At 41.5% G+C, this 26,238-nt stretch overlaps 1 protein-coding gene across 1 annotated transcript; it reads left to right on the forward strand.

Moving 5' to 3' along the window:
- The first annotated feature begins 274 nt into the window (after positions 1 to 274).
- Positions 275 to 21,937, forward strand: LOC126235653 (odorant receptor Or2-like). Its single transcript, XM_049944368.1, has 4 exons — positions 275 to 330; positions 16,602 to 16,703; positions 19,402 to 19,557; positions 21,869 to 21,937. Exons 1-4 carry the CDS (start codon positions 283 to 285, stop codon positions 21,926 to 21,928), a joined length of 366 nt encoding a protein of 121 aa, XP_049800325.1. The 5' UTR covers positions 275 to 282; the 3' UTR covers positions 21,929 to 21,937.
- The last annotated feature ends 4,301 nt before the right edge of the window (positions 21,938 to 26,238 follow it).

The raw sequence follows: 26,238 nt of genomic DNA on the forward strand, positions 1-26,238 counted from the left end.
GGAGTTTAGTTTAGTATTATTGTATTATGGTCATGGCGAGATAATTAACATACACATAGCAGTGGGTTATTAATCAAGATTACTATCCAAATTGTGGCTACTTGTGTTAGGGGCAGTAATGTTCGAATATTTTGTACAATAGCATGATTTTACACCCAAAACCTCCTATCGAAATTATCTAAAGTGAGCCGAAATGCCCCCACATTGAACGTCTTGTTCTTCTGTTGCAGGCTGGTGTCGTTCCTGGACAGCGTGATGCACCCAATCGCCTTAACTCAGTTCATGCTGAGCGTCATGGCTGCATGCGTCACCCTCTTCCTGGAATCATACGTAAGACCATTACAAGAAACACGCTTATTTCGTGCTCTCAACGTCTTTCCCTTCCGTTTTTCTTGTCGTGTGCCTGTTGAAAGAACTGAACTGGCAGACTTTTAAAGAAAGATCTAAACTATCCCGACAAAAACTACTAACACAGTATCAGTAACCGGTTTCGAAAGATTACTCTAGAAATTTGTTACAACCCCCTACATATCGCTCCCATAGGGATTGTGACAACAAGATCAGACTAATTACAGCTCACTCGGATACATTTAAACAGTTATTCTTCTCACGGGCCGTAAGTGAATGGAACGGGAAAAAGCCTTAATACTCGTAACTGGTACAATGGGTCGTCCACTCTGCCATGGCCTTCACGGTGGTTTGCAGGGTATCAGCATAGACGTAGACGTATGGTCCTTCCTCCTCTCTTCAGTGCTTTTGTACTCTGCACACAAAATTCTCAAGTCTCACTTTGTAAACAATATGAACATACATTCCAAGAAAGTATAAAATCTTCTACTGGCTTCTGATAATGTTATTAAGACAGGAACAGAGAGTCAGACGATTACTTAATAGGTTTATACCTCACTGCCTACGTCGGAGATTGATGCATCAGCATTACTGTCGTCAGCGCAGTGTGAGGCGTCAGCTACTGGAATTTCAGCGCACTTATCGCAGTGATTCTATGAACTGTAGCAGCCTAATACGTCTCTATGTTCCTGAGACTGAGAAAGAGAATGCACATTTATAAAGTGACATCCCTATCGGCAGACTGTTTCTATCATACTGACGTAGTCCCATGGCTCGTAGCATTCACACTGAATATAGAAAATTTACCGGGTTCATCTTATACTGAACAAGTGTACACCAGAGATACAGCAGCTGTACAAAAAAGAATGAGACTGAAATATACTCATTTGTATCGCCACCGCGGGAAACTATATCTGCGGTCAAGCAGCACAGAACCGTACATCTACCGGAAATAAATATTAAAATGTTAATCACCACACGAAAGAGGATACTGATCGCATTGGAGCGTTTTGCATAAAGGAGAAATGACACCAGGTGGTCAAGTGACGTAAGTCATGGTTTTGAAATTGTGTGTATGTGCGAGTCGTTTGCAGTAAGGCAAGTCGACGAGGAGACGTGACAGACAGTAGGGAAAGAGCTGTTCTGTTTGGACGTGTCTGTGACGAAACCCTGATTGAAGATACACGATCTGTTGATGTACCAACGAGGGACGTCCATATAACACGAAGATGCTCGACACTGTGATCAGACATCGCAAACATATGTATTTTTAAGAGTTTCATATGTATTTTTAGTGATTCACATACCTTAGTGAGTTTACCATACCTCTAGATACAAAGATCAACCAGAACTTTACGACCACCTACCTAATAGCCGGTATGGTCACCTCTGGTACGGACAACAGAGGCGACGCGTCTTGGCGTGGAAGCAATGAGGCTTTTGCTAGCTCGTTCGAGGTAATTGTCACCACATATGCACACACACAAGTCACCTAATTCCCGGAAGTTCCAGGGAGGGGACCCTTGGGGGGGGGGGGGGGGGGGGGCGCAATGAACTCTGACGCCAATCTCAATCACATCCCAGATGTGTTCCGATCGTGTTCACATCTGGTGAGATGGGGGTCAGCATATCAACTGTAAATCTCCACTGTTTTCCTCGACCCACTCCATCACACTTCTGGCGTTGTGGCGTTGCACATAATCTTGTTGAAAAATGCCACTGCCGTCGGGAAAGATGATGCTCATGAAGGGACGTGCGTGCTGCCACAACTTAATGGAGTCACCGCCAGATTGTCTCCGTCCTGGAGAACAGATGTGATCTAAGAAATAACTCAGTGGACAATTTTCTGCGGATTTCCGTACAAAAAACTGTCATGTGAACGTGGTTTATATAATTATTTATCAAGCGAGATTGTTTTCACTTATTAAGTTAAACCGTTAAATGCTAAATACATAACTAAAAAAACAAAGGACGCCGTAATTGCGCCCCCCCCCCCCCCCGGCCCGCCCACTGGCATGATGAAGAAGGTATCGGGTTTCATCAGATCATGCAACGCTCTGACACTGCGCCGATGTCCAGTGCCGATGGTTACCTGCCCATTTCCAACCTAGTTGCCGATGTCGCGATGTTACTATTGGCATATGCATGGGTTGTCGACTGCGGAGGTCCATCGTTAGGAATGTTTGCTGCACTGTGTGTTCAGACGCACTTTTACTCTACCCAGCATCAAAGTATGATTTTAGTTCTGCCACCGCTTCACCGGTCTGCCCAGCCTACGACATCTGTAATGAGTCATCGCCCTACTTCACGACGTCTGGACGTGGATTCAACTTGGTTTCGTTACGTGTTGAAGCCACTCACTGCAGCACTCCTCGAACACCCGACACGTTGTGCTGAGCCTCCGAGATATCACAAACTGCCCACGGTCAGACAGATCGCTCGCCTTCCCCGTTCTAAACATGGACAGCACACTCACTGATACTGCACGCACAGTGCGTGTGTCTGACTAGCAGTCATTCCTCGCCAGGTGACGCTGCTGTCGCCTGGACGGGTTCATATTGACAGTAGATCGGTGGTCATAATATTCTGGCTGATCATTGTACGTTTCCCTTATTTAATGAAAATGAACAAATATGTAAAATCGTTTTCTTACATTAAAACTGTGAACATTATTTAAGTAGTAATGGTAGCGATCCCCATGCCCACATTACTTTCATTGTTGAAAACAGCTATGTTAGAAGCTGCGAACAATGGGGCGGGAGGAGGGGGGGGGGAGAATTTCCATAGGGACAGCTTCTTCAGAAGACATGAATTAATAGTCCTGTCTACCAACCGTCAGTGACTGACTAAGAACAGTGTTAGGATTACTCTTGCTCTTTATCCAATGTAATCCTACATATACAACTTACGTATGAACCAACTTACGTAGTTAGCACATTCAGATGCAGTAATGTGCTGTGACAGCAACATTTCTTCTTTTTATAAACCGGGAAATGCAACGTGTCCGCAATATAAAGTGCGACAACATTTTACATATTCTCAAAAATTAGATATAAGACGGTGGAAAAGACGGGTAACATTTGCAGGAACCAAAAAGGAACAGCATGAGTAGAAGAGAGAAGTAAATGGATGGAAGAAGGCGTAAGGCAAGGCGCAGTTTTTCACCCCTATTTTTCAACCTGTACTTCGAAAAAGCAGTGATAGAAATAAAATAAAAGTTCAGGTAAGGGATAAAAATTCAGAGTTAAACAATCTCAACAGGTACCTCCAGTGAATCTAGGGAAGAATTAAATGACCTCATGAAAGGAATAACAGATTAACAGATTATGAACTGAGAGTCAACCAGATGAAAAAAGATTTGAGGAGCAGCTGAAATGAGGCTCTCATGGAAACTAGGAAACACGTAGGGGACGAAATGAAATAATTCTGTTTCCTAGAAAGCAAAATAACGCAGTATGGATGAAACAAGGAAGACACAAGAAGCAATCTTGCTCAGGCAAAGAAGACATACCTCATACAGAACAAATATGTTAATTATAAGAAGAAATTTCTTTGTACAACTGAAGCACAGAAATGTCTGAAAATTAATCATGGACTGTGGCAAAACAAGATGAGAAGTGAAAGGAAAAGTGTTTGATACGTTGTGTTAAAGAAACTTACTGCATATTACATGAAACGAACAGATAATAAATGAGGAGGTTCGCAGCCGAATCGTGAAGGAGAGAAATGTGTCGAAAACTCATAAGCAGGAATAGGATGGTGGGGCATGTGTTGAGACGTCAGGGGACCCACTCCAACCAAAAAAAAAAAAAAGAAAAGAAACACACACACGGGTGCACCGACGCACACACACACACACATGTTACATTCTAACATGAATTCAACAGATTTTGCAGCGAATCTGCGTAATGATTACGAAAATCATTCTAGGATGGCTGCCTAGGGCCCATATGAAATCCATCTTTAAATGATCGTCCAGATGACGGCTAATTAATTGTGAAAACGACTATCCACTTCGTTATCTCTCTACTATTCATATTTGGCATGCGAGCTAGAATCTGATTATAGGGGATAATGTTTTATTGGTACCACTTCAAAACCTCTCTCTCACTGTCCCTGTCTTACGCCACCAAAGTGCATCAACAGTTGTTCATCTGTCGTTACAGTCATCTTTTTCTTCCCTCTTCCTCTCCGTCCCCCCTCCTTTGATTCTGTTATCACATACAACTACAATGACAATATGTCCAAGCGTCTAGATATACGACATCCCAGTTGCACATCAGTAGCGCAAGATTTATACACGAGCATTCCACTTCCTGTTAATGATGGTATCTTGGAAGTTATCAAATATTCTCCATACTCGATAGCATATCTTCGGAGTATATTGTCCGCACCAATGCCGGAAATGAGAGATCCAGAGAAACTTTTAATATCGGTACCAACACACTTGCAGTGTTGGAATAATGATACGCTTGAGCTACCGTCAGGCGAATGTCACGCACACGTTCACTGTTTATATTTCTCCTCCTTAGAATGCGTAACTTTTAAGATAGTTCATTCATACAACTAAGCGAGCACAAAACACATTTGTTTTCAGACGAAAGAATGTAGTTAGGTCATTCTTATTCTTTTTCTTTCCCCTAATCTGGTCTTCTTCTATGTTTTAAGAATGTGGATGCAGTGTCACCTAACTTCCACTAACTTCAAAACGTATATACTTATCCAGATACAGCGACGACTCTAATTAGTTTTCAGTTCAATTAGCATCTTATTCCTAATTTTTTTATTATAATTCAGTCTGTCTGACGAATTTTCGCTTCACCGTATAGTTTTTGTATCTCGTATCTATCTCTTCATATTTACTATCATACATTTTCTCAGACTGATGAATTATGACGAGACATCTAATTTTTATTTCAAGTCTTACCGGAAGTAACACTCTTGCTATCTCCTTTTTTTAAATAATTTCTAATTCTACATATATTGATTTAACCAATCTTCATTCATTCATTAAAGGACATTCTGGTCATTGTACCCGTGAACTAGGGGTAGCGTCTTTATATAAGTCCTCGGTCCCGGGTTCGAAAACCACCATCGCTTAAATTTTGATTGATAATCAGCATTGGCGGCTGAAGACTTCCTCCATAAGAAGTCATCCTCATTCTCCCAATGGCCTTGTCAAAGAAGGCAGAGGAGTGAACACAGGTTCAGGGCACTCTCTTGACCTAGGAGTGGGAAACTGCCGCTAAAAGGAGGAAGAATCAGCAATGATCAGCGGCATGAGGACAGAGAAGGCAACAGAATCCACTGCATTACAGACACATAACCTGAATCCAGAGGACATGTGGCGTTTGATTGAAAGGGTGTCATGATGATCTCTCCATTGGAAAAAGATATCGGAATAGTCCTCCATTCGGATATACGGGACTGCCAAGGGCGACGTGACCATTATAGAAAGACTGAATATCCAACAAAACAATAACGTCCTACAAGGCAGTGTGTGGAATGTCAGAAGCTTGGGCGTGGTAGGGAAGCTAGAAAATCTGAAAAGGAAAATACAGAGGCTCTATCTAGATATAATAGGTATCATAGAAGTGAAATGGAAAGAAGACAAGGATTTCTAGTCAGATGAGTACAGGGTAATATCAACAGCAGCAGAAAATGTATAACGGCGATAGGATTCGTTATGAATAGGAATATAGGGCAGAGAGCGTGTTACTGTAAACAGTTCAGCGATAGGGTTGTTCTTATCATAATCGACAGCAAATCTACACTGGAAACAATAATTCAGGTCTACATACCAACGTCGCAAGCTGAAGATGAAGAGGTAGATAATGTATATGAGAATATTGAAAGGCTAATACAGTATGTAAAGCGTGATGAGAGTCTAAGCCGTGGGGGACTGGAATGTATTTGTAGCGGAGGGAGTAGAAGAAAAGGTTGCAGGACAATATGGGCTTCGGACAAGGGATGAGAGAGGAGAATAACTAATCACCAATAAAGTTAACACTGTAATAGCGAATGCTCTGTCGAAAAATCATAAGAGGAGGAGGTACAGTTGGAAAAGGAATACAGAAATACAAGTTGCTCAAAATGTGAAGAAATACAGAAAGAAATTACTGCCGGAAGTACTGACTCAGCATATAGGAAAGTCAAATTGAGCTTCGGTGAAATTAAAAACAAGGATGGTAACATTAAGAATTGCATTGTTAAATGCAGAGGAAAGAGCAGGTAGGTGGAAAGAGTACATTGAAGACCTATATGAGGCGAGGAGAAGATTTATCTGATGTGATAGAAGAAGAAACATAAGTCGATTTAGAAGAGATAAGGGAACCTGTATTAGAATTCAGGAAAGTCTTGGAAGAGTTAAGATCAAATAAGGCAGAAGGGATAGGTAACATTACATCAGAATTCCCAAAGCCATTGAGAGACGTGGCAACAGAACGACTATTCACGTTGGTGTTTAGAATGTATGATTCGGGCGAAATACCATCTGACTTTGGGAAAATATCATCCATACACTCCCTAAGACTGCAAGAGCAGACAAGTGCGAGAATTCTCTTTATGACCATCTTTTTAGATATGTTTGTGGGACTCTGTTGTTCGATAAAGGATGTCAAATTAAACACATTTCAGTGATCTGGTTTCCAAACTTATTTTATTTGGCTACCAGATTCAGTGTTTTACTACGCCATCTTCAGGCCCCAGCCCAACGTGTAGGAAGGCTTCTTAGGTTAATTTGACATACAGTGCGAGAATTATCGCACACTCAGCTTAACAGCACTTGCATCCAAGTTACTGACAAGAATAATATACAGAAGAATAAGAGAGAAAACTGAGGATGTGTTAGATGACGATCGGTTTGGATTCAGGAAAGGTAAAGGCACCAGAGAGGTGATTCTGGCGTTTCAGTTCATAATGGAAGTAAAACTAAAGATGAAGGAAGACACGTTCATAGGATTTGTCGACCTGGAGAAAGTGTGCAACAAAATGAAATGGGCAACATGTTCGAAATTCTCAGAAAAGTAGAGGTAGGCTATAAGGAGAGACAGGTAATATACAATATGTACAGTCGTGCTCAAAAGTATCCGAACGAACTGAATTGCATTTCGCCTGAATCGCAAGCAACCCACATAACGCAGCTGTCTAGCAGGTCCTCTAATCGCTCCTTGGTACAGTCGTTTGACTATTGAAAATGGCTCCAACAAGTCACCACTAGGAAACTCTGCTCTATATCGCAATAACTCAAGATGTAAAGTAATACCATGATACCACAAATATCAGGGAACACCTTATCACAGATAAGACTGTCCTTAAGGCTTGTAAGCTCACATTTATTGCAATAAATGACATACCTGAAATGTTACCACTCTCATTATTACGTCATTATTACGTAGTAAGTTCGTCGTATTCATGATTTCCTCTTCAAAGTAACATACCGTACATGTTATTTAACACAAAATGACGTTAAAAACTAAGTAATTCACGAGCAGCTAGTTGGGAATATGTATGAACTTCAACTGACACGACGAACCGTCTCGTTCTGCATATGGATTCAAACCCAGGTCATGCAGACTAAGATTTCGTGAATGACGGAAAATAGCAGTCATTCATGACTAGGCATACAGAGAGTGATATACCTCGATTTTACACAGTATCAGTTAGCAAATATCAACTTTAAATTACATAACGTAAACATTTTTAACGGACGCGAATTCCTACCCAGCATCTATTGTCCCTGTTAACGAACTACGAGAGATGTTAAATATTGCTTCTTCACAAGTAACTTACTTGAAACGCCGTGAGGTAAAGCTTTGTGTTGGAAAGAGATTCGAACCCAGAAACTAATCGGATTGTTATCGAAGTTCAATCAACTGCGACATATCGGATATTCTCGGCAGTAGCTAGATGTTTTAATTGAAATGACGAGACGAAACATTATTTTTTTCCATCCCACGACTCCAGCCCAGAACCCATCTCTGTTATATTCTAGAGAAAACGAACTTTAAATATGGGTTTGTCACATCATCAGCGACATGTGAGCATGATTGAACTAGAAATAATATGACGAAGAGTTCAGTGCTGACTGGGAATCGAACCCCACACATAGCGTTGTTAACTACACACAAAGAGACGTCAGCTACCGAATGTTTTCTCCACCACCAGCTCCGAATAACATCCTTGAACTTACAGTGATCTCTCAAATAGTTGTGTGTCTGACTGAGAGTCAAAAACGTCACATACCGTTAGTGTTGACAACCAATGAAAATGTATTAAAAATCAAAATTATTATCCACCAGCAGATAGGTGTTCTCATGCTAGAGCTTGATAATACATAATGAAAACTTAAGTGCCGGGCCAGCATTCGAACCCGTTCACGCGCAATATGTGGAGATTCTGAGGAATCTGCAGTTTTGAACTAGCAACAAATTGTAGTCGAGCTGTACTGTCACGAAGCGATCAAATTCCGCGTTAAGGGCGGTCTGAGTTGCATTCCAAGTTCAGAACCAATTTTATCGACGTACAGAAGTTCAAATAAAAGATGGAATAACGGTCCTGTGACCCTACATAGCGTTTGTTTCGTTATTAGAAATAGATAACTAGTATAAGAAAAGTTACTGGAGATAGAGTTTCTACATGTCGCCACTCCTGACTTTATTGTGGTTCAACCTAATGTCTACATGGTAGAGAAGGAATATCATGTTTAATGTGAATTTCAGATCACAATGCCATTATATCTTCTTCACTTTGCGTAGCCAGAAGAGAATAGAATCTGTCTATCCCTATTAAAAATCTTCGGCAGAAGTCGGAATCGAACCCACACCATCAGCATAGGAACCCAGCATAAATCCAACGGACCACCAACTCCTCTGTCTTACAGCTCATTTTTTTATCATAACACCCATGCGGCACACTCGATGAGAATTCTGTCCCACAGGCTCCCTGTAGTGGTTTGCAGCATGTTCAGTACAATCATTTACTTGGTTGACCGTATCGCCATGAACTAGCTGCCTCGACTACCCAGTGCATACATTCGACTCTATTTTGTAATCACCGAAATAAAATCACGTAACTGCCACCTACACCGAACTGCTAACAGTGTAGGATGCAGAAATTTAAATTGGAAGTGTTCCTTTCCATTTGAGCTACTCTATTGCGCTATCTGTTTGTTGAAAACGTCCTGCAGTGAAAAAGAAAAGCTGTAACTGTCGGTCTCTCAGAAGTCTAGATCCGGCCATATGCATTATCTCTCAGCAATGTGGAATGCGCAAGTTCTGAAGGAACTGTTGTTGACTTCTGGAGGTTCTGTAGCTAGATGACAGCTAGTAGCGTCACGGTAAATGTCGCGCACTGTAGATAAAAAGTCGCAGGATCTATTACATTCGCTGCTACATTTTTTAAAACACAGTTCCGCTGTCTGCTGAAGTTACCAATTTAATGGAACTTTGAACATAATTCCCTTCACTTCTCAACTCAAAATAGCCTCATGTGGAAAAATGGGTAACTTCTGCGACATTTTGTTCTTTTCGGGTTTAATAGACGGCCCGGCAGCAGATGCATCTCGAAGCTTTTGTATTATGTATGGCGAGGCCGCATCGTGCCAAAATAGTCAGAAAACTATTTTCTACATTAACTGTCGTCTGGTAGTGGCATTTTATTCTTCTTCAAACCTTGTTTGACAGCTTTAACTCAGAACAAGTTTTCTACATGCATGTAATCAATAAACTGCATGTGCATTGTCAGACTGTTAGAGATCAGAGAATTCGCATATATCGTTGATGATTAATTTCTCTCTCGTGTTTAGTATTGTTTTAACAACACTAAAATAAACTTTACGAAAATTGTGCACTGTATTATAAGAAATGAAATAAAACTACCCACGATAACCTTACGACGAAAGTCTGTTTTGATAAAACTGAATATCTGTGCACAAGCGTGTCTCTGTCGGCACGAATTAGTAAAATACCACTCACTTTGATTTTTATTGGGTCTGTGTTTAATTGGTATGCTGTGTCATACTCAACAGGTATGCAATTGTGGCATTTCATAAATAAAGTTATGTATTCCTCGAGACCCAAAATTTGTTTGTGCAACATTGTGAGTTTTTCACCATTGCACTATTAGCTGAAAGTATTTTCTTGCGATTTCCTTATCGATGTGTGAGCTGACTGCTTTTAGCTCTTTCACAGAAGGGATAAAAACGTTACATTCAGCGAGACTTGTTCTGAGTTAAAGCTGTCAAGCAAGGTTTGAAGAAGAATAAAATGCCACTACCAGACGACAGTTAATGTAGAAAATAGTTTTCTGACTATTTTGGCACGATGCGGCCTCGCCATACATAATACAAAAGCTTCGAGATGCATCTGCTGCCGGGCCGTCTATTAAACCCGAAAAGAACAAAATGTCGCAGAAGTTACCCATTTTTCCACATGAGGCTATTTTGAGTTGAGAAGTGAAGGGAATTATGTTCAAAGTTCCATTAAATTGGTAACTTCAGCAGACAGCGGAACTGTGTTTTAAAAAATGTAGCAGCGAATGTAATAGATCCTGCGACTTTTTATCTACAGTGCGCGACATTTACCGTGACGCTACTAGCTGTCATCTAGCTACAGAACCTCCAGAAGTCAACAACAGTTCCTTCAGAACTTGCGCATTCCACATTGCTGAGAGATAATGCATATGGCCGGATCTAGACTTCTGAGAGACCGACAGTTACAGCTTTTCTTTTTCACTGCAGGACGTTTTCAACAAACAGATAGCGCAATAGAGTAGCTCAAATGGAAAGGAACACTTCCAATTTAAATTTCTGCATCCTACACTGTTAGCAGTTCGGTGTAGGTGGCAGTTACGTGATTTTATTTCGGTGATTACAAAATAGAGTCGAATGTATGCACTGGGTAGTCGAGGCAGCTAGTTCATGGCGATACGGTCAACCAAGTAAATGATTGTACTGAACATGCTGCAAACCACTACAGGGAGCCTGTGGGACAGAATTCTCATCGAGTGTGCCGCATGGGTGTTATGATAGAAAAATGAGCTGTACGACAGAGGAGTTGGTGGTCCGTTGGATTTATGCTGGGTTCCTATGCTGATGGTGTGGGTTCGATTCCGACTTCTGCCGAAGATTTTTAATAGGGATAGACAGATTCTATTCTCTTCTGGCTACGCAAAGTGAAGAAGATATAATGGCATTGTGATCTGAAATTCACATTAAACATGATATTCCTTCTCTACCATGTAGACGTTAGGTTGAACCACACGAAAGTCGGGAGTGGCCAAATGTGGGAACTCTATCACCAGTAACTTTTCTTATACTAGTTATCTATTTCTAATATCGAAGCAAACGCAATGTAGGGTCACAGGACCGTTATTCCATCTTTTATTTGAGCTTCTGTATGTCGATAAAATTGGTTCTGAACTTGGAATGCAACTCAGACCGCCCTTAACGCGGAATTTGATCGCTTCGTGACAGTACAGCTCGACTACAATTTGTTGCTAGTTCAAAACTGCAGATTCCTCAGAATCTCCACATATTGCGCGTGAACGGGTTCGAATGCTGGCCCGGCACTTAAGTTTTCATTATGTATTATCAAGCTCTAGCATGAGAACACCTATCTGCTGGTGGATAATAATTTTGATTTTTAATACATTTTCATTGGTTGTCAACACTAACGGTATGTGACGTTTTTGACTCTCAGTCAGACACACAACTATTTGAGAGATCACTGTAAGTTCAAGGATGTTATTCGGAGCTGGTGGTGGAGAAAACATTCGGTAGCTGACGTCTCTTTGTGTGTAGTTAACAACGCTATGTGTGGGGTTCGATTCCCAGTCAGCACTGAACTCTTCGTCATATTATTTCTAGTTCAATCATGCTCACATGTCGCTGATGATGTAACAAACCCAAATTTAAAGTTCGTTTTCTCTAGAATATAACAGAGATGGGTTCTGGGCTGGAGTCGTGGGATGGAAAAAAATAATGTTTCGTCTCGTCATTTCAATTAAAACATCTAGCTACTGCCGAGAATATCCGATATGTCGCAGTTGATTGAACTTCGATAACAATCCGATTAGTTTCTGGGTTCGAATCTCTTTCCAACACAAAGCTTTACCTCACGGCGTTTCAAGTAAGTTACTTGTGAAGAAGCAATATTTAACATCTCTCGTAGTTCGTTAACAGGGACAATAGATGCTGGGTAGGAATTCGCGTCCGTTAAAAATGTTTACGTTATGTAATCTAAAGTTGATATTTGCTAACTGATACTGTCTAAAATCGAGGTATATCACTCTCTGTATGCCAATCATGAATGACTTCTAGTTTCCGTCAGTCACGAAATCTTAGTCTGCATGACCTGGGTTTGAATTCATATGCAGAACGAGACGGTTCGTCGTGTCAGTTGAAGTTCGTACATATTCCCAACTAGCTGCTCGTGAATTACTTAGTTTTTAATGTCATTTTGTGTTAAATAACAAGTACGGTATGTTACTTCGAAGAGGAAATCATGAATACGACGAACTTACTACGTAAAAATGACGTAATAATGAGAGTGGTAACATTTCAGGTATGTCATTTATTGCAATAAATGTGAGCTTACAAGCCTTAAGGACAGTCTTATCTGTGATAAAGTGTTCCCTGATATTTGTGGTATCATGTTATTACTTTACATCTTGAGTTATTGCGATATAGAGCAGAGTTTCCTAGTGGTGACTTGTTGGAGCCATTTTCAATAGTCAAACGACTGTACCAAGGAGCGCTTAGAGGACCTGCTAGACAGCTGCGTTATGTGGGTTGCATTCAAATCAGGCGAAATGCAATTCAGGTCGTTCGGATTCTTTTCAGCATGACTGTACAAGAACCAAGAGGAAATAATATGAGTGGACGACCAAGAACGAAGTTCCAGGATTAAAATGGGTATAAGACAGGGATGTAGTCTTTCGCCCCATCTCTTTAATCAGCGCATTGATGATGTAATGATGTAAATAAAAGTAAGGTTAAAGAACGGAATTAAAATTCAAGGTGACAGGATATTGATTGTAGTATTCGTTGATGACATTGCTATCCTGAGTGAAAGTGAAGAAGAGTTACATTATGTGCTCAATGGAATGAACAGTCTAATGAGAACAGAATTTGGATTGAGATTAAATCGAAGGAAGAATAAAGTAATGAGAAGTAGCAGAAGCGAGAAAAGCTAGAAACTTAATATTAGGACTGATGGTCACGAAGGGGATGAAGTTAAGAAATTCTGCTACCAAGGCAGAAAATAACCCTTGATGGGCGGAGCAAGGAGGACCTAAAAGCAGACGAGCAATGGTGAAAAGGACATTCCTGGCCAAGAGGAGAATCGAAGCATCTGAGATGTCGTGTTACAGAAGAATGATGAAAATTTGTTGGAGTAATCAGATAAGGAATCGATGAGGAAAGGAATATATTGAAAACACTGAGAAGTCGAAGGGACTTAATGATAGGACATAATTTAAGATATCGAGGAACAACTTCCGTGGTACTAGGGGGAGCAGTGGAGAGCAGTAACTATAGAAGAAGACATAGAGTAAATATCTCTGGAGTGAGCATTCACATGCGCAGAACAGATTTTGTGTTGTCAACATACATTGCCGGCCTGGTCACGTGTTCTCGGGACGTCGTGTGTTTGTCCGTATTGCGCCCTGTATATTTAGAATGTCACTACATCCCTAGTACAGACGGATTCTTTTGGTACGTGTCGTGGATTATGTATATATGTTGCGCAGACATTTTAACAGTATCCATTTGATACCGGGAATAAACGAGCTACGTAACTTTTAAGGCAAGTGATATTGCATTCTGCTTCTTTCCGATAGGTGTTATAGTTCAGATGGACTCGATTTTTGGTAGTTTTCGGTATGATACGGCACTTTATAGTATTACAGAGCCTGATGTACATTTTTGCAGTGATAGTCTTGCAAAAAGACTCGACAGTACGCTAGTAATTTTGCAAGTGTCCGAAAAACACCGAATTTGCCACACATTAGCGATTATATCCCTGCTAATTCGTCATTTTTTCTGCTATTTGCGCGTATTTATTTTCTCGTTTTTGCGACCTAAAGCACAATTTTTCTTACTGGTGACACTTTGAAGTACTTATCTAATGCATTTTACGTACTTCCTCCCAGTTTGTTAAATAAATAATAGACTGAGTAATCTATATACATAATCGAAAAGTCACTCATAAATGCATGGAGGATAGTATTTGCTGAAACAACTAACCATTCCCTTTCCTGTTCCACTAGCAAATTTACGAGAGGAAGCAACTGTTTGTAAGCTTTTGTGCGAGCCGTTATATCTATTATATAGTCATAAAATCGTAGAAAAATAGGTCTACATAATCAAGCCGGAATTATAATGCGTCTGGAAATTTTTAACATATACAGTGTCTCGTACTAATATGATAACTATAATTAGAACTACATGGTATGTACCCATGAACAGTTACTATCCCCCCTTTCACATATTTTTCTTTGCTTCCGTAGCAACAACAGTAATTCACCATCGCTATTACACTATCAACAAACGGTGAAACACTACAAAAACTCTTGATATCACAAACTTCAAACGCTGCGGAAAGCACAAACGCGCAGCGAAGTCCCGCACGTGACAATCCTGGTTTAATGTTGACAACATGCGCAGAACGCAATGCTCACTCCAGAGATATTTACTCTATGGAAGAAGACAAAGATTGGAATGAATCCAGCAAATAACTGAAGACTTAGGTTGCAAGTGATACTCTGAGATAAAAGTAGTGGCACAGGAGAAGAATTTGTGACGGGCAGCATCAAACCAGTCAGAAGTCTGATGAATCAAAAGAAAAGAAATAGTCATTGCGTCTATCTGTTTCATTTCTTTCACGCAAATGTGTATTTGATCAACATTAATATTCAGATTACAGTTTTGAGATCAACGAATTACTTCATGCAGACGAAATTTTAGCATATTCTCTGGTTTGATTTATAGGTCAATACCAATTTTGATCCTTCTCTGAGCACAGTTCGCTTATTGCTTATGCAGTGCCTAGTACCTGATGACAGTGTCGTTCTCTCCCTTAACATTTGTTACCTAATTCATTCCTTCTCCTATAGGTATATCTCTGTTGTGTGACCTACTCAATCATCAACAAAATATGACCATAACATCTACTTGGAGTTGAATTCGAAATACAGTGCGTTTTCTTTGACCTGTTGCACATCACCGCTGTTTTAAATACATCTCCCCTTGACGGATTCTTATAATTGTGGTGTTGTCGCAAATTTTTGGGAAATGAAAGGTTCCAGCGTCTCATAAGCTTTGTTAAGTCGGTCTGTATTCTTTTAGTTTGCTTATTACGTGAATCAAGATAAAATTGTAACACATTACATGAGCGACTTACATATTTCGATCTGGTTGCTAGTCATCCATTGCATCAACAATTTTACCTTTGTTAGTAGACATTTACCTGTCTTGAAGTTTTGAAAGTACGAACTTCTAGATAACATGGATAGAGCATAGTGAAACAACATTTCAGTGAACTAAAAACTATTGCTTATCATCGGAAATGATTAATCAAAAACGAAACACTGTCCGAACAGGCCTTGAAGGCCCAACAATACCGACCGGCTGCCGTGTCCTCCTTAGCCCTTAGGTGTCACCGGATGCGGATACGGAGGGGCATGTGGTCGGCACAACGCCCCCCGCAGCCGCTATCAGTTTTCGTGACCGGAGCCGCTGCTTCTCCGTCAGGCAGCTCCTCTATTGTCCTCACAAGAACTGAGTGCACCCCGCTTGCTGGCAGCACTCGGCAGACCCGAACGGTGGCCCATCCAAGTGTTTGTCAACTCTGACAGGGCTTAACTTTGATAACCTGACGTGAACCGGTGTTACGGCTGCGGCAAGGCCGTTGGCAAAGTCATTCACTGCAAAAGGAAAACTATCGATGCATGATTCGTTTCCTCTCCTTCTAAGTTATAAAGAGCAATAGAACAAATTCCATTCGCAAAGTGTTTTTATGTTGCCTTCTTCATACAGTATTTTCTGTATATTTATTTATCTCTTATGTGAAGTTTCTATTGTGTTCACGGAAGATATGAGGTGTGTTATCCCTCTGAAATCAAGGCATAATATGAAGATGAGGTGCATAATTAATGTTATCACATAAAATATTACTCCTGCTTACACACTGCTATAAATATGTGCTAGGTACACGATAAATTTGGCGATGAACGCACGCGTGCGCTGTTTTCAGAGCCCCGACAGCAGCTCCGTCCTGAACAGCGTGTCCTATCTGCCTACACCCGGCATCCAGGTGTATTTGTACTGCTGGAGTGCACACAACGTTCTCGAAGAGGTAAGGAAAGTTCTGCAACATGGAACACGTGAAACGTGAGTTTCCATTACGCATAAAATGTTGTAACAAATTACTGGGTTGCAGCTGGGAGACATCTTGGACTACCGCCGATATTTTGACAGGTGCACACACAGTCGTTTTCAAGCCATAAATGCAACGAAAGAGCGCTGTGTAGAGAAATTTAAAACTTCAGTAAGTGGGGGACGGGGATATCATAGCAGTGCACAGTCTGAAGTTTTATATATAGTCAATATTAATTACTAACTGATGACCAGATGACTAGGTGGTATCAACTGACTTGGTAATATCAACCGTTTGTGTCTGTTGCTTGACGATGTCAGTATTCACTATCGCTAACTTCTGACTTTCGTCATCTATGGTATTCTGTTAGTGCTACTTGCATATTAGGTGTGTTGTCTTTCTGCATGTGCCGTATCACCGTTCTTGGACACCATACCTCCGCATATCGAGGTGCCGGCCGTGGTGGCCGAGTGGTTCTAGGCGCTTCATCCCGGAACCGCGCGACTACTACGGTCGCAGGTTCGAATCCTCACTCGGGCATGGATGTGTGTAATGTCCTTAAGTTAGTTAGGTTTAAGTAGTTATAAGTTCTGGGGGACTGATGACCTCAGATGTGAATTCCCATAATGCTCAGAGCCATTTGAACCATCTGAGCATACCAAGGTCTTAAATTTTCTTACAAAGCGCTCTCTCTTCGTGTATGTGACTTGAAACTGAGGAGTTGCGATCCTACCGAAAAATAGGTGGTTGTCGAACTGGCTTTGGTAGCGGGTACAGGGACCCTGAAAATGATTGGTTGTTAGCGTGAAGCAACCAGTACTAACAAGGGAACCTCCCCATCGCACCCCCCTGAGATTTAGTTATAAGTTGGCACAGTGGACAGGCCTTGATAAACTGAACACAGATCAATTGAGAAAACAGGAAGAAGTTGTGTGGAACTGTGAAAAAATAAGCAAAATATACAAACTGAGTAGTTCAAAGTAAGATAGGCAACATTAAGGACAATGGGAAAGCCGGAACGCTGTGGTCTCGTGGTAACGTGAGCAGACTGCGGAACGAAAGGTCCGTGGTTCAAATCTTCCATCGAGTGGAAAGTTTAATTTTTTATTTTCAGTTTATGTGACAAACTCTTATGTTTTCATCACTTTTTTGGGAGTGATTATCACATCCACAAGAAAACCTAAATCGGGCAAGGTAGAAAAATCTTTTTACCCATTCGCCAAGTGTACAAGTTAGGTGGGTCGACAACATATTCCTGTCATGTGACGCACATGCCGTCACCAGTGTCGTATAGAATATATCAGATGTGTTTTCCTGTGGAGGAATCGGTTGACCTATGAGCTTGCGATCAAATGTTTTCTGTTCCCATTGGAGAGGCACGTCCTTTCGTCTACTAATCGCACGGTTGCAAAACACAGACACTAAACTTATTACAGTGAACATAGATGTCAATGAACGAACGGACAGATAATAACTATGCAAAAATAGAGGAAGTAAAATTTTCAGTCGAGGGAAGACTTGAACTAGGGACCTTTCATTCAGCAGCTGCTCACGCTACCACGGGACCACGGCGCTCCTAAGCTCCCGTTCTCCATTATATTGCTTATGTAGCCCATGGACGACTCAGTTTGTATATTTTGCTTATTTTTTCACAGTTCCACACAACTTCTTCCTGTTTTCTCAGTTGATCTGTGTTCAGTTTATCAAGGCCTATCCACTGTGCCAACTTATAACTAAATCTGAGGGGGGTGCGATGGGGAGGTTCCCTTGTAAGAACAATTGATACCATGTCATTTTAGTCTGTATTGTCAGTTGACGGTTATGTACGAGAGCGTGCCGAAAAGTAATGGCTCCGAATTTTTATGTGAAACTGTTAAAGCTTTTTCAATAAAACAAACGATATTAACATTCTACCTCATTGTTCTTCATGTCTACATATTTGCAGACCTCTGCCGCTAGAAGGCACCATATCGTAGCGTGTAAAATGGCGGTATGTATCGTAACTACGTCAGCGTGTGACGAATAGCGTGGTGCAATCGAGTTTCGAATTCGAAGGGTCCCTCTCTTTCAGCCTTTCAGCATGACAATGTCAGATCACAAAACAGCGCCACGACATCTGCAACAGTCCGACGCCTTGGGTTTCACTGTCAATGATCATCCTCCTTATAATCCCGACCTGGCCCCATCCGATTTTCCTCTGTTTCCATAACTTAAACAACACCTTCTAGGATTCCACTTTGATAGCGATGAAACAGGGCAAGTACAGGTGAGGTTGTGGCCCCGTCAACAAACTGAAATATTCTACAGTGACAGTATTCTGCCGTTGGGAGAAATGCGTTCGTTGCCGAGGACGTCACTGTCATAATGATGAAACTGTGCAAGCAGTCTCAAGTTTTATCGTGGTCAATATGTTTCATTTTTTAGTGCGACAAATACACCATCCCCATTTACAAAGAGCCATCCATATACTTTTCGGTCATCAGTCTTATGAGCGCTTTCCCCTCCTGAGCCAACTCATTTCAGAGTAGATATGGTTAATTCTGTGGCTTCCCTTAGAGTTTTTGCCCTCTTCGTGTCCGTCTAGTACTATAACTTACGACATGTCCCTTTTTTTCATTATGATCCCTAATGAAAGCAGGTTGTGGAGCTGAGCAGGTGCCACCACCGTGTGTTGCAGGGGGCTGCGGTGTCGGAGGCGGCGTACGACTGCTCGTGGTACGAGGGCAGCCCGCGTTTCAAGCGAGCTCTCCGCATCGTCATGTGTCGCGCGCAGAAGCCGCTGGTGGTCACCGCGGGCAAGCTATACCCCATCAGCAGGGCCACCTTCGTCTCGGTTAGTCCCACACGTCTCTGCGGCGAAGCATCGAAAGTTGTTTATTTTGTGGCACAGTCTGACAGCAGAACGTAATACAAGAGCTACCGCACAGCCAACTGCGTGGCATGGGTTAACTTAATGCCGCACAGCTATGTAACAAGGTGCATCTTTGCTACGGAATCTGTTTCATTCTTGAGGCTCTTGACTCAGGAGTAGCCTCAAAGTAATCTCATTCCTGACTTCGTGACCTTCAGCCTTTTGGTACCCAAGGTAGCGGTTTAATTGTGATCACTGAATGTATCATCATAGTGGCATTTTGGACAGTGGTGGGTGATCATCAAACAGAAGTCCGATTTCTTTTTTTCTTTTCGCTTATCTCCTGCAGTTTTTTTGTGGTATACGTGACCAACTCTGGTCATGCAGTAATAATCTCCCATCAAAATGACATTAAATCGGCTCAGTTTGTTAGAATGTTCTCGCGTGTCTGACTCCACTAACAAGGGCACCGCGTCTACCCGTCATCACCGACTTCGTTCAAATTTATGGTGTATGTAAAGCTTGCCCATAAATGAAGTCATAGAAGTCGGAGCTCCAGATGGCCAAGTCTTTAGATAAAACAGTGTCTCTGGCGCGGATCGGGCGAGGCATAAGCCATTTATGTTAGTTTCCAGGCAGTGGTTAGCGTGTTCGACTCTTTATGCGGAAAATTTTCTTTTTTATTTTCATTTTTAGCTTTACTTACACTGTAGAGAAGCCGAAATAATTGTCAATAATTGTATTTATTAGTATTTTTATAAAAGAAGTAACAGGAAATCTGAACGAAACCGGTGATGACATGTTGGCGCGGATATTTTTGTAAGTTCCAGGTGCCGACTAGTTATATTTCAGCGTGCAATTCAACGTGATGTAACACAGTCAGCCACATCCAGGTACTTTCATTAAGATACTACATAACCTACGAATTTTTACAAAATGTAAAGAATCTTAAATTGAATTTAATGTCATTAAATAGTTTCCCCAGTGTGTGTGTAGGAGACTGTCTTCCAAAAACGTTTATTAACTTCGATATTAATGCTAAAGGGGATGTTTCACGTAAAAGTTCTCAAGGGATTGACTATTCTCACATTCCTTATGCTAGCAGCGAGAGGTGGATAACTCCCTCATCTGACGCTTAGGAATGGCCGTCTTTCGCTGCTGGGCACATCTTCAAGTTCAAAACGCACTGAATGAGTTATCTGTTGTCGATGCTACAGCAGAAAAAAACTAAATACACCACCGAATTTGGAGACATTAGATTTTGTCCCATAACCAGTTTTTGACTAATACAGTAGTGCGCTCATAGGTCATAGCAAGTCACGAGTTGTTATGGTTACTGTGAAGACAATGTAGTTTCCGCAGAGTTGCTTATATACGCCTAGCACTTTCAGTCAAATTAAAGATGCAGTTCATGCATATACAGGAGCGGGCCTTCAAAAACCACAAGCGAGATTTTTATTCTATCTCGCTCGCTATGCGAGAACTATTAGTCCTACAGAAAAAATGAACATGGCCTGTTTTAAGAAGAAAAACGTACAGAACTGACCTTGAAACGCACCTCCATACCCACACTCATTTACGAGAAATCACGATTTGTAGTATGTTGTTCATGGTATTCTCTCCCACCACTGTGAAAAAATTTCCGACTATGGAACTATTCCCGATATTCGATCTTTTTTTTTTGTCTTTATTGACTGCACTATTACGCCACCAGCATAGTCGGCTATTTAGTTAACATTATTGATTTACACATGCCCGTGAGTGTAATGGAAGGGAAACGGTTTCTGTGAGTGCTACGCTTAGAAATACAATTCGACCTTTACAAAAACAGTAGTTTCACCATCAGGAGGGCTGGCGGATACAACGATGTAACTGTTTTGTTATACTGTTAAAATTCACTACATTTTCAGTTAAAATTTATACGAACATCAGTTTTACAACTTGTGAGTGTTCGGCTAAACAGGCCAGTCAGTGAAGACCAAAAAGGTCGGATGTGGAAGTAAGCCCTACAGTCCCAAAGTTTTGAACAGTGGTGGGGGAGAGTGCCATGAACAGTGCACTGGTGGGGGCTGAGTGTGGGAGTGGGAGTGCATTCTAAGGGCTCTCCTGTACGTTTTTCTTCAATAACTCGAAAACTACCGTCTCCGTCGACAATAACTGTTCAGCTGCTGCTTCTTATGACTATTGCATTCACAATCTGTGCTGTGTATTCAACTTTTAAGGATTTATCTGTGTATAAAACAAACCAATTTTTAAATAGTGCTACTTTTTGATGTAAATTCATGTTTTTCAGCTGGTGAATGCCTCGTATACATATTACGCTTTGCTGAGCCGGGTGCACAACCGAGGCTGAGTGTGACAGTAAGCTGTACTTTGAAGCAATTGTTTTGTTTATTGTTTCACAATATTGTCAATGGTAAATATGACGACAACACACACATGACTCTCCAGTACAGGTGTTAGTAAACCACGTGGAAAGGAAGACACAGTATAGATAAACAATCGCTCCTCATGCACGAATGCAGAAATATCCTAAATGTACACACATACATGCGCTTATGTTTTATTTGAATAAAGTGACAGTTAAAGCGAATGTCATACTATTGCTGTACGGCATCATTACTTTTACTCTACTATAAAATGGGTCTGTTTAGTCTCAGGGCAGAAAAAATCTGTCTTGTAATGATGCAACACTTTCTCTGACGGAGAAAATTGTCACAGTTGGTGCCACTTTTCGAAATCACGATTTCTGAAATGTCGATAGTTACTAAATATGAAGGAATTGCTGTGGCTACTCGAATTGTCTTAGGGTTTGCACATCTGATACAAGGGTAAACAGAAAATGAAGGTATTCAAGCCGAGACACACAAGTCCTCCAAGGACTCTACGATGTACAAACAGAATGAGGATTTAATATTTTAACACAAACTGAAACTGTCCTAAATGTTGTCGTAGATCCTAATACGCAACAATACCAATAAAATATTGGAGAACTGTATTATAGTCATCCTTCGTTATATTTACGTGTTGAAGTGTAGTTTAAATTTTTACTAATTTTACGCAGGTCTCTGAAACAAATTTTTGCTGTGTTGCTATTTACCGAACAGTCAATGTTTTAAGATGATTTTGCACTACAGGATATGTATATCTCGTCACTGAACACGTATAGGCTCAGCAAATGCTACGTTTCATTTTGAAACCCCGGTTTGTTCGTCGTGTAGTGTCTCAAGTCCTTCATCACTCTGCCACTGAATGTCTTGGAGATACTGTCCATACAAGTGCTTCACCGACTGATATTCAACAGATCCTCAGCTGCTTTGATTATATCGAGCGAAGTACCCTGTTTACAATGGAGAACTTGCTAATTGGCTTTGGGTATGGAAGTATTTAACACCAGATTACAAGTAGTTCCGAGGTGACACTCAATAGTAACAGAGTTATCTTAAGTTTTGGTAGCCAAGATTACAACTAGGAGTGATGTTTTCCTTCAAAGCATTTTAACATTCTGGTGTCAGGCGAATCTACCAGCTGGGAAAGCTCTGTAAACGACTGAGGAAGGATCAAGCCATGAAGGTATGTAGATGGTTCGCAATTGACGTAGCTTATTTCTTGGGAGGACGCCTTTGGTAATAGCCTCAGGCCCTAACGAAGCCCAAAAGAACGAAGGATAATATTCCCACTACTTCTCGGTGCAGATGATCTGTGCAGAACAAGGATTCTATCGGAAAACACAGTACTATGAGCAGTACATCGTATCACGCAAGCAGTTCCAGTTTCTAGTCTCCGATCCACAGCAGTCATAACTACAGATATCACTAGAAGAACGAGACTACAAATACGGTTCATCTGCAACTATCCTGCCTCTGGTTCAACGCTCGAAGAGCAATACTCTGCAAAATCCTGAGATTTTTTCCGCCTTATACCCTTCGCACAGATTAGTCACTGACTGCTGGAAAGCCTACTTTGAAGAGCTGGTAAGTCTTGAAACGTTTCATTCGTGTATTTACATCTATACTCCGCTAGCTACTTTGTGGTATGTCACGGAGAGTAGTTTTTGTACAATTGTCATTATTCTATTTCCTGTTCAAGTCAACAAGTAACGCGCAGGAAGACCTGTTGTTGATAAGCCTTCATGATCTTCTCATGACATACAAGTATTCATAGGCTGGAGGAATGTATTCGTAGACTGTCCTAAGAACGAAGAGTCTCAGAATTTTAACGATAGGCCAAAGCGAAATGCGAAACGCCTCTCTTGTGGTGTTTGCCACTAGAATTAGACGGTGATCTCTGTGATAATTTTGCCCCTACTAGACAAATCGGAAAGAACATGTGTGACTCCGGATTTTCTACATTTCCTCTCTCAAATCTTGTAACAGTTCCAAAGTGATGGACAATACTCGAGATCGGGCGGGCGAGAGGTATCTAAACTAACTTTCTTCGTTGTGCACTAAACTTTCTAAAGATTCTTGTAATGAAGAGCATATGACTTTCCTACAATTAGTTTTATGTGATTGTTCCACTTTTAATCGCGTACTCCCAGATATTTAATGGATGCGATTGCTCCTGGTGCGTAGTGCAGCAAGTCGACGTTACTTGGACTCGTCGGGTCGTTTGAAGTCCCCGGCATTCGTGCTGGGCGATCTGGGTGGTCAAACCATTCGCTCGAATTGTTCAGAATGTTCTTTAAACCAACCGCAAACCACTGTGGCCCGGTGACATGGTGCAATGTCATCTATAAAAATTCCATCGTTGTTTCGGGGGGGAGGGGGGAGATGCGAATTCCACGAATGGCTGCAAATGGTCTTCAAACAGCCGGCCGAACATAACCATTTCGTCAATGGTCGATTCCACTGGATCAGAGGAACCAGTCCATTTCGTGAGAACACTGCCCATCTCCTTATGGAGCCACCACCAACATGTACAGTGACTGTTGACAGCCTGTATCAATGGCTTCGTGGAGTCGGCGCCACACTCAAACCCTGCCATCAGGTCTTACCGACTGAAAGCTGGATTAATCTGACCAGGCCATGGTTTTCCAATCGTGTAGGGTCCAACCGATACGGAAACGAGCCTGCGAGTGGAGCTGGAGCGATGTCGTGCTGTTAGCAACGGCACTCGCATCAGCTTTCTTCTGCCATAGCCCCGTTAACGACAAATTACGTCATAATGTTACAGCGGATACTTTTGTCGTACGGCTCAGATGGATTTCTGCGGTTATTGATGGCAGTGTTGCTTGTCTGTTAGCACTGACAACTCTACGCAAACAGCGCTCCTCTGTGTCCTTAAGTGAAGGTCGTCGGCCACTGTGTCTCCGTAATGCCTGAAATTTGCGGTTTTCAGCACAGTCTTGATACCGTGTATCTCAGAATACCGAATTCCCTAACGATTTGCAAAATGTAATGTCCCATGGGTGTAGCTCCTACTGTCATTCCCAAGTCTGTTAATTCCCATTGTGCGGCCATAATCATATCGGAAACCTTTACATATGAATCACCTAAGTGTAAATGACAGTTCCACCAATGCACTGCACTTTTGCAACTTGCTTATACGATACTGCGTCATCTGCAAATGTGCATGTCACTATCCCACTACTTGTCACCACAGTGTATACAGGGTGCTTCAAAGACTTTGCATCAAATGTCATAGAAACAACTTTTGTGAGAGACAAAATGTTCCTTGACACTTTCCGTCAGGACTAAGTGTCCTTTTGTACTGGTTATGCCCCTGACAGGCGGCAGGGCGTAAGCACTCTTCTCCGTGAGTGGGCCTATAAACTACGTATCAACTCTTTATGAAACAGCAAAATTAAAGTTGCCGATTCGCTTCTAACGTATCTTTATCCCCTTACAGACACTAATTCTTAAGGTTTCCTAGTTGGTAACCACTCTACCAATTTACTGAGGCATGTACTATCAGCCGGCAGGTGTGGCCGTGCGGTTCTAAGCGCTTCAGTTTGGAACCGCGTGACCGCTTCGGTCGCAGGTTCGAATCCTGCCTCGGGCATGGATGTGTGTGATGTTCTAAGGTTAGTTAGGTTTAAGTAGTTCTGAGTTCTAGGGGACTGATGACCTCAGAAGTTAAGTCCCATAGTGCTCAGAGCCATATGTACTATGCAGCGTACCTGGTTAATAGACCGTGCTAGTCCGGTGAAATCTCGTCGTCCTAGTGCCGGCGATGGACGCCTAGAGTCGCTGGGAAGCGTCAGAAAATATTTTTCCTCCAAAATGTTGTTCCCCACGACGTGATCTATCACCAGTAGACGTTTAATGTAAAGTCGTTCAAACATGCTGTATATAATACCACGGGATTACGTAACAGTGAGGGAAGCACAAACATATCACTAATACTAGAGTCGACTTAAAAAATCTCAGCGGAATTACATGAATACTGATATGCAAAAGGCTTATAGCATTTGTATTGCTTACGTACTTAAACAATCTCAGCGGAATTATATGAATACTGATATACAAAAGGCAAATAGCAACTTAATGAACAAAATGCTTATTGAAACTTCCTGTCAGATAAAACTGTGTGCCGGACAGAGACTCGAACTCGGGACCTTTGCCTTTCTCTGGTAGAGCACTTGCTCGCGAAAGACAAAGGTCCAGAGTTCGAGTCTCGGGCCGGCACATAGTTTTAATCTGCCAGGAAGTTTCATATCAG

The sequence above is a fragment of the Schistocerca nitens genome, chromosome 2, assembly GCF_023898315.1.
Source record: "Schistocerca nitens isolate TAMUIC-IGC-003100 chromosome 2, iqSchNite1.1, whole genome shotgun sequence".
Lineage (NCBI taxonomy): Eukaryota > Metazoa > Arthropoda > Insecta > Orthoptera > Acrididae > Schistocerca > Schistocerca nitens.

Coding starts and splice junctions, on each gene's coding strand:
- LOC126235653 (XM_049944368.1), top strand. CDS start 283: ATGCTGAGCGTCATGGCTGCATGCGTCACCCTCTTCCTGGAATCATAC. Junction 16,704..19,401: donor CACACAACGTTCTCGAAGAG/GTAAGGAAAGTT, acceptor CGTGTGTTGCAG/GGGGCTGCGGTGTCGGAGGC. Junction 19,558..21,868: donor GCAGGGCCACCTTCGTCTCG/GTTAGTCCCACA, acceptor CATGTTTTTCAG/CTGGTGAATGCCTCGTATAC.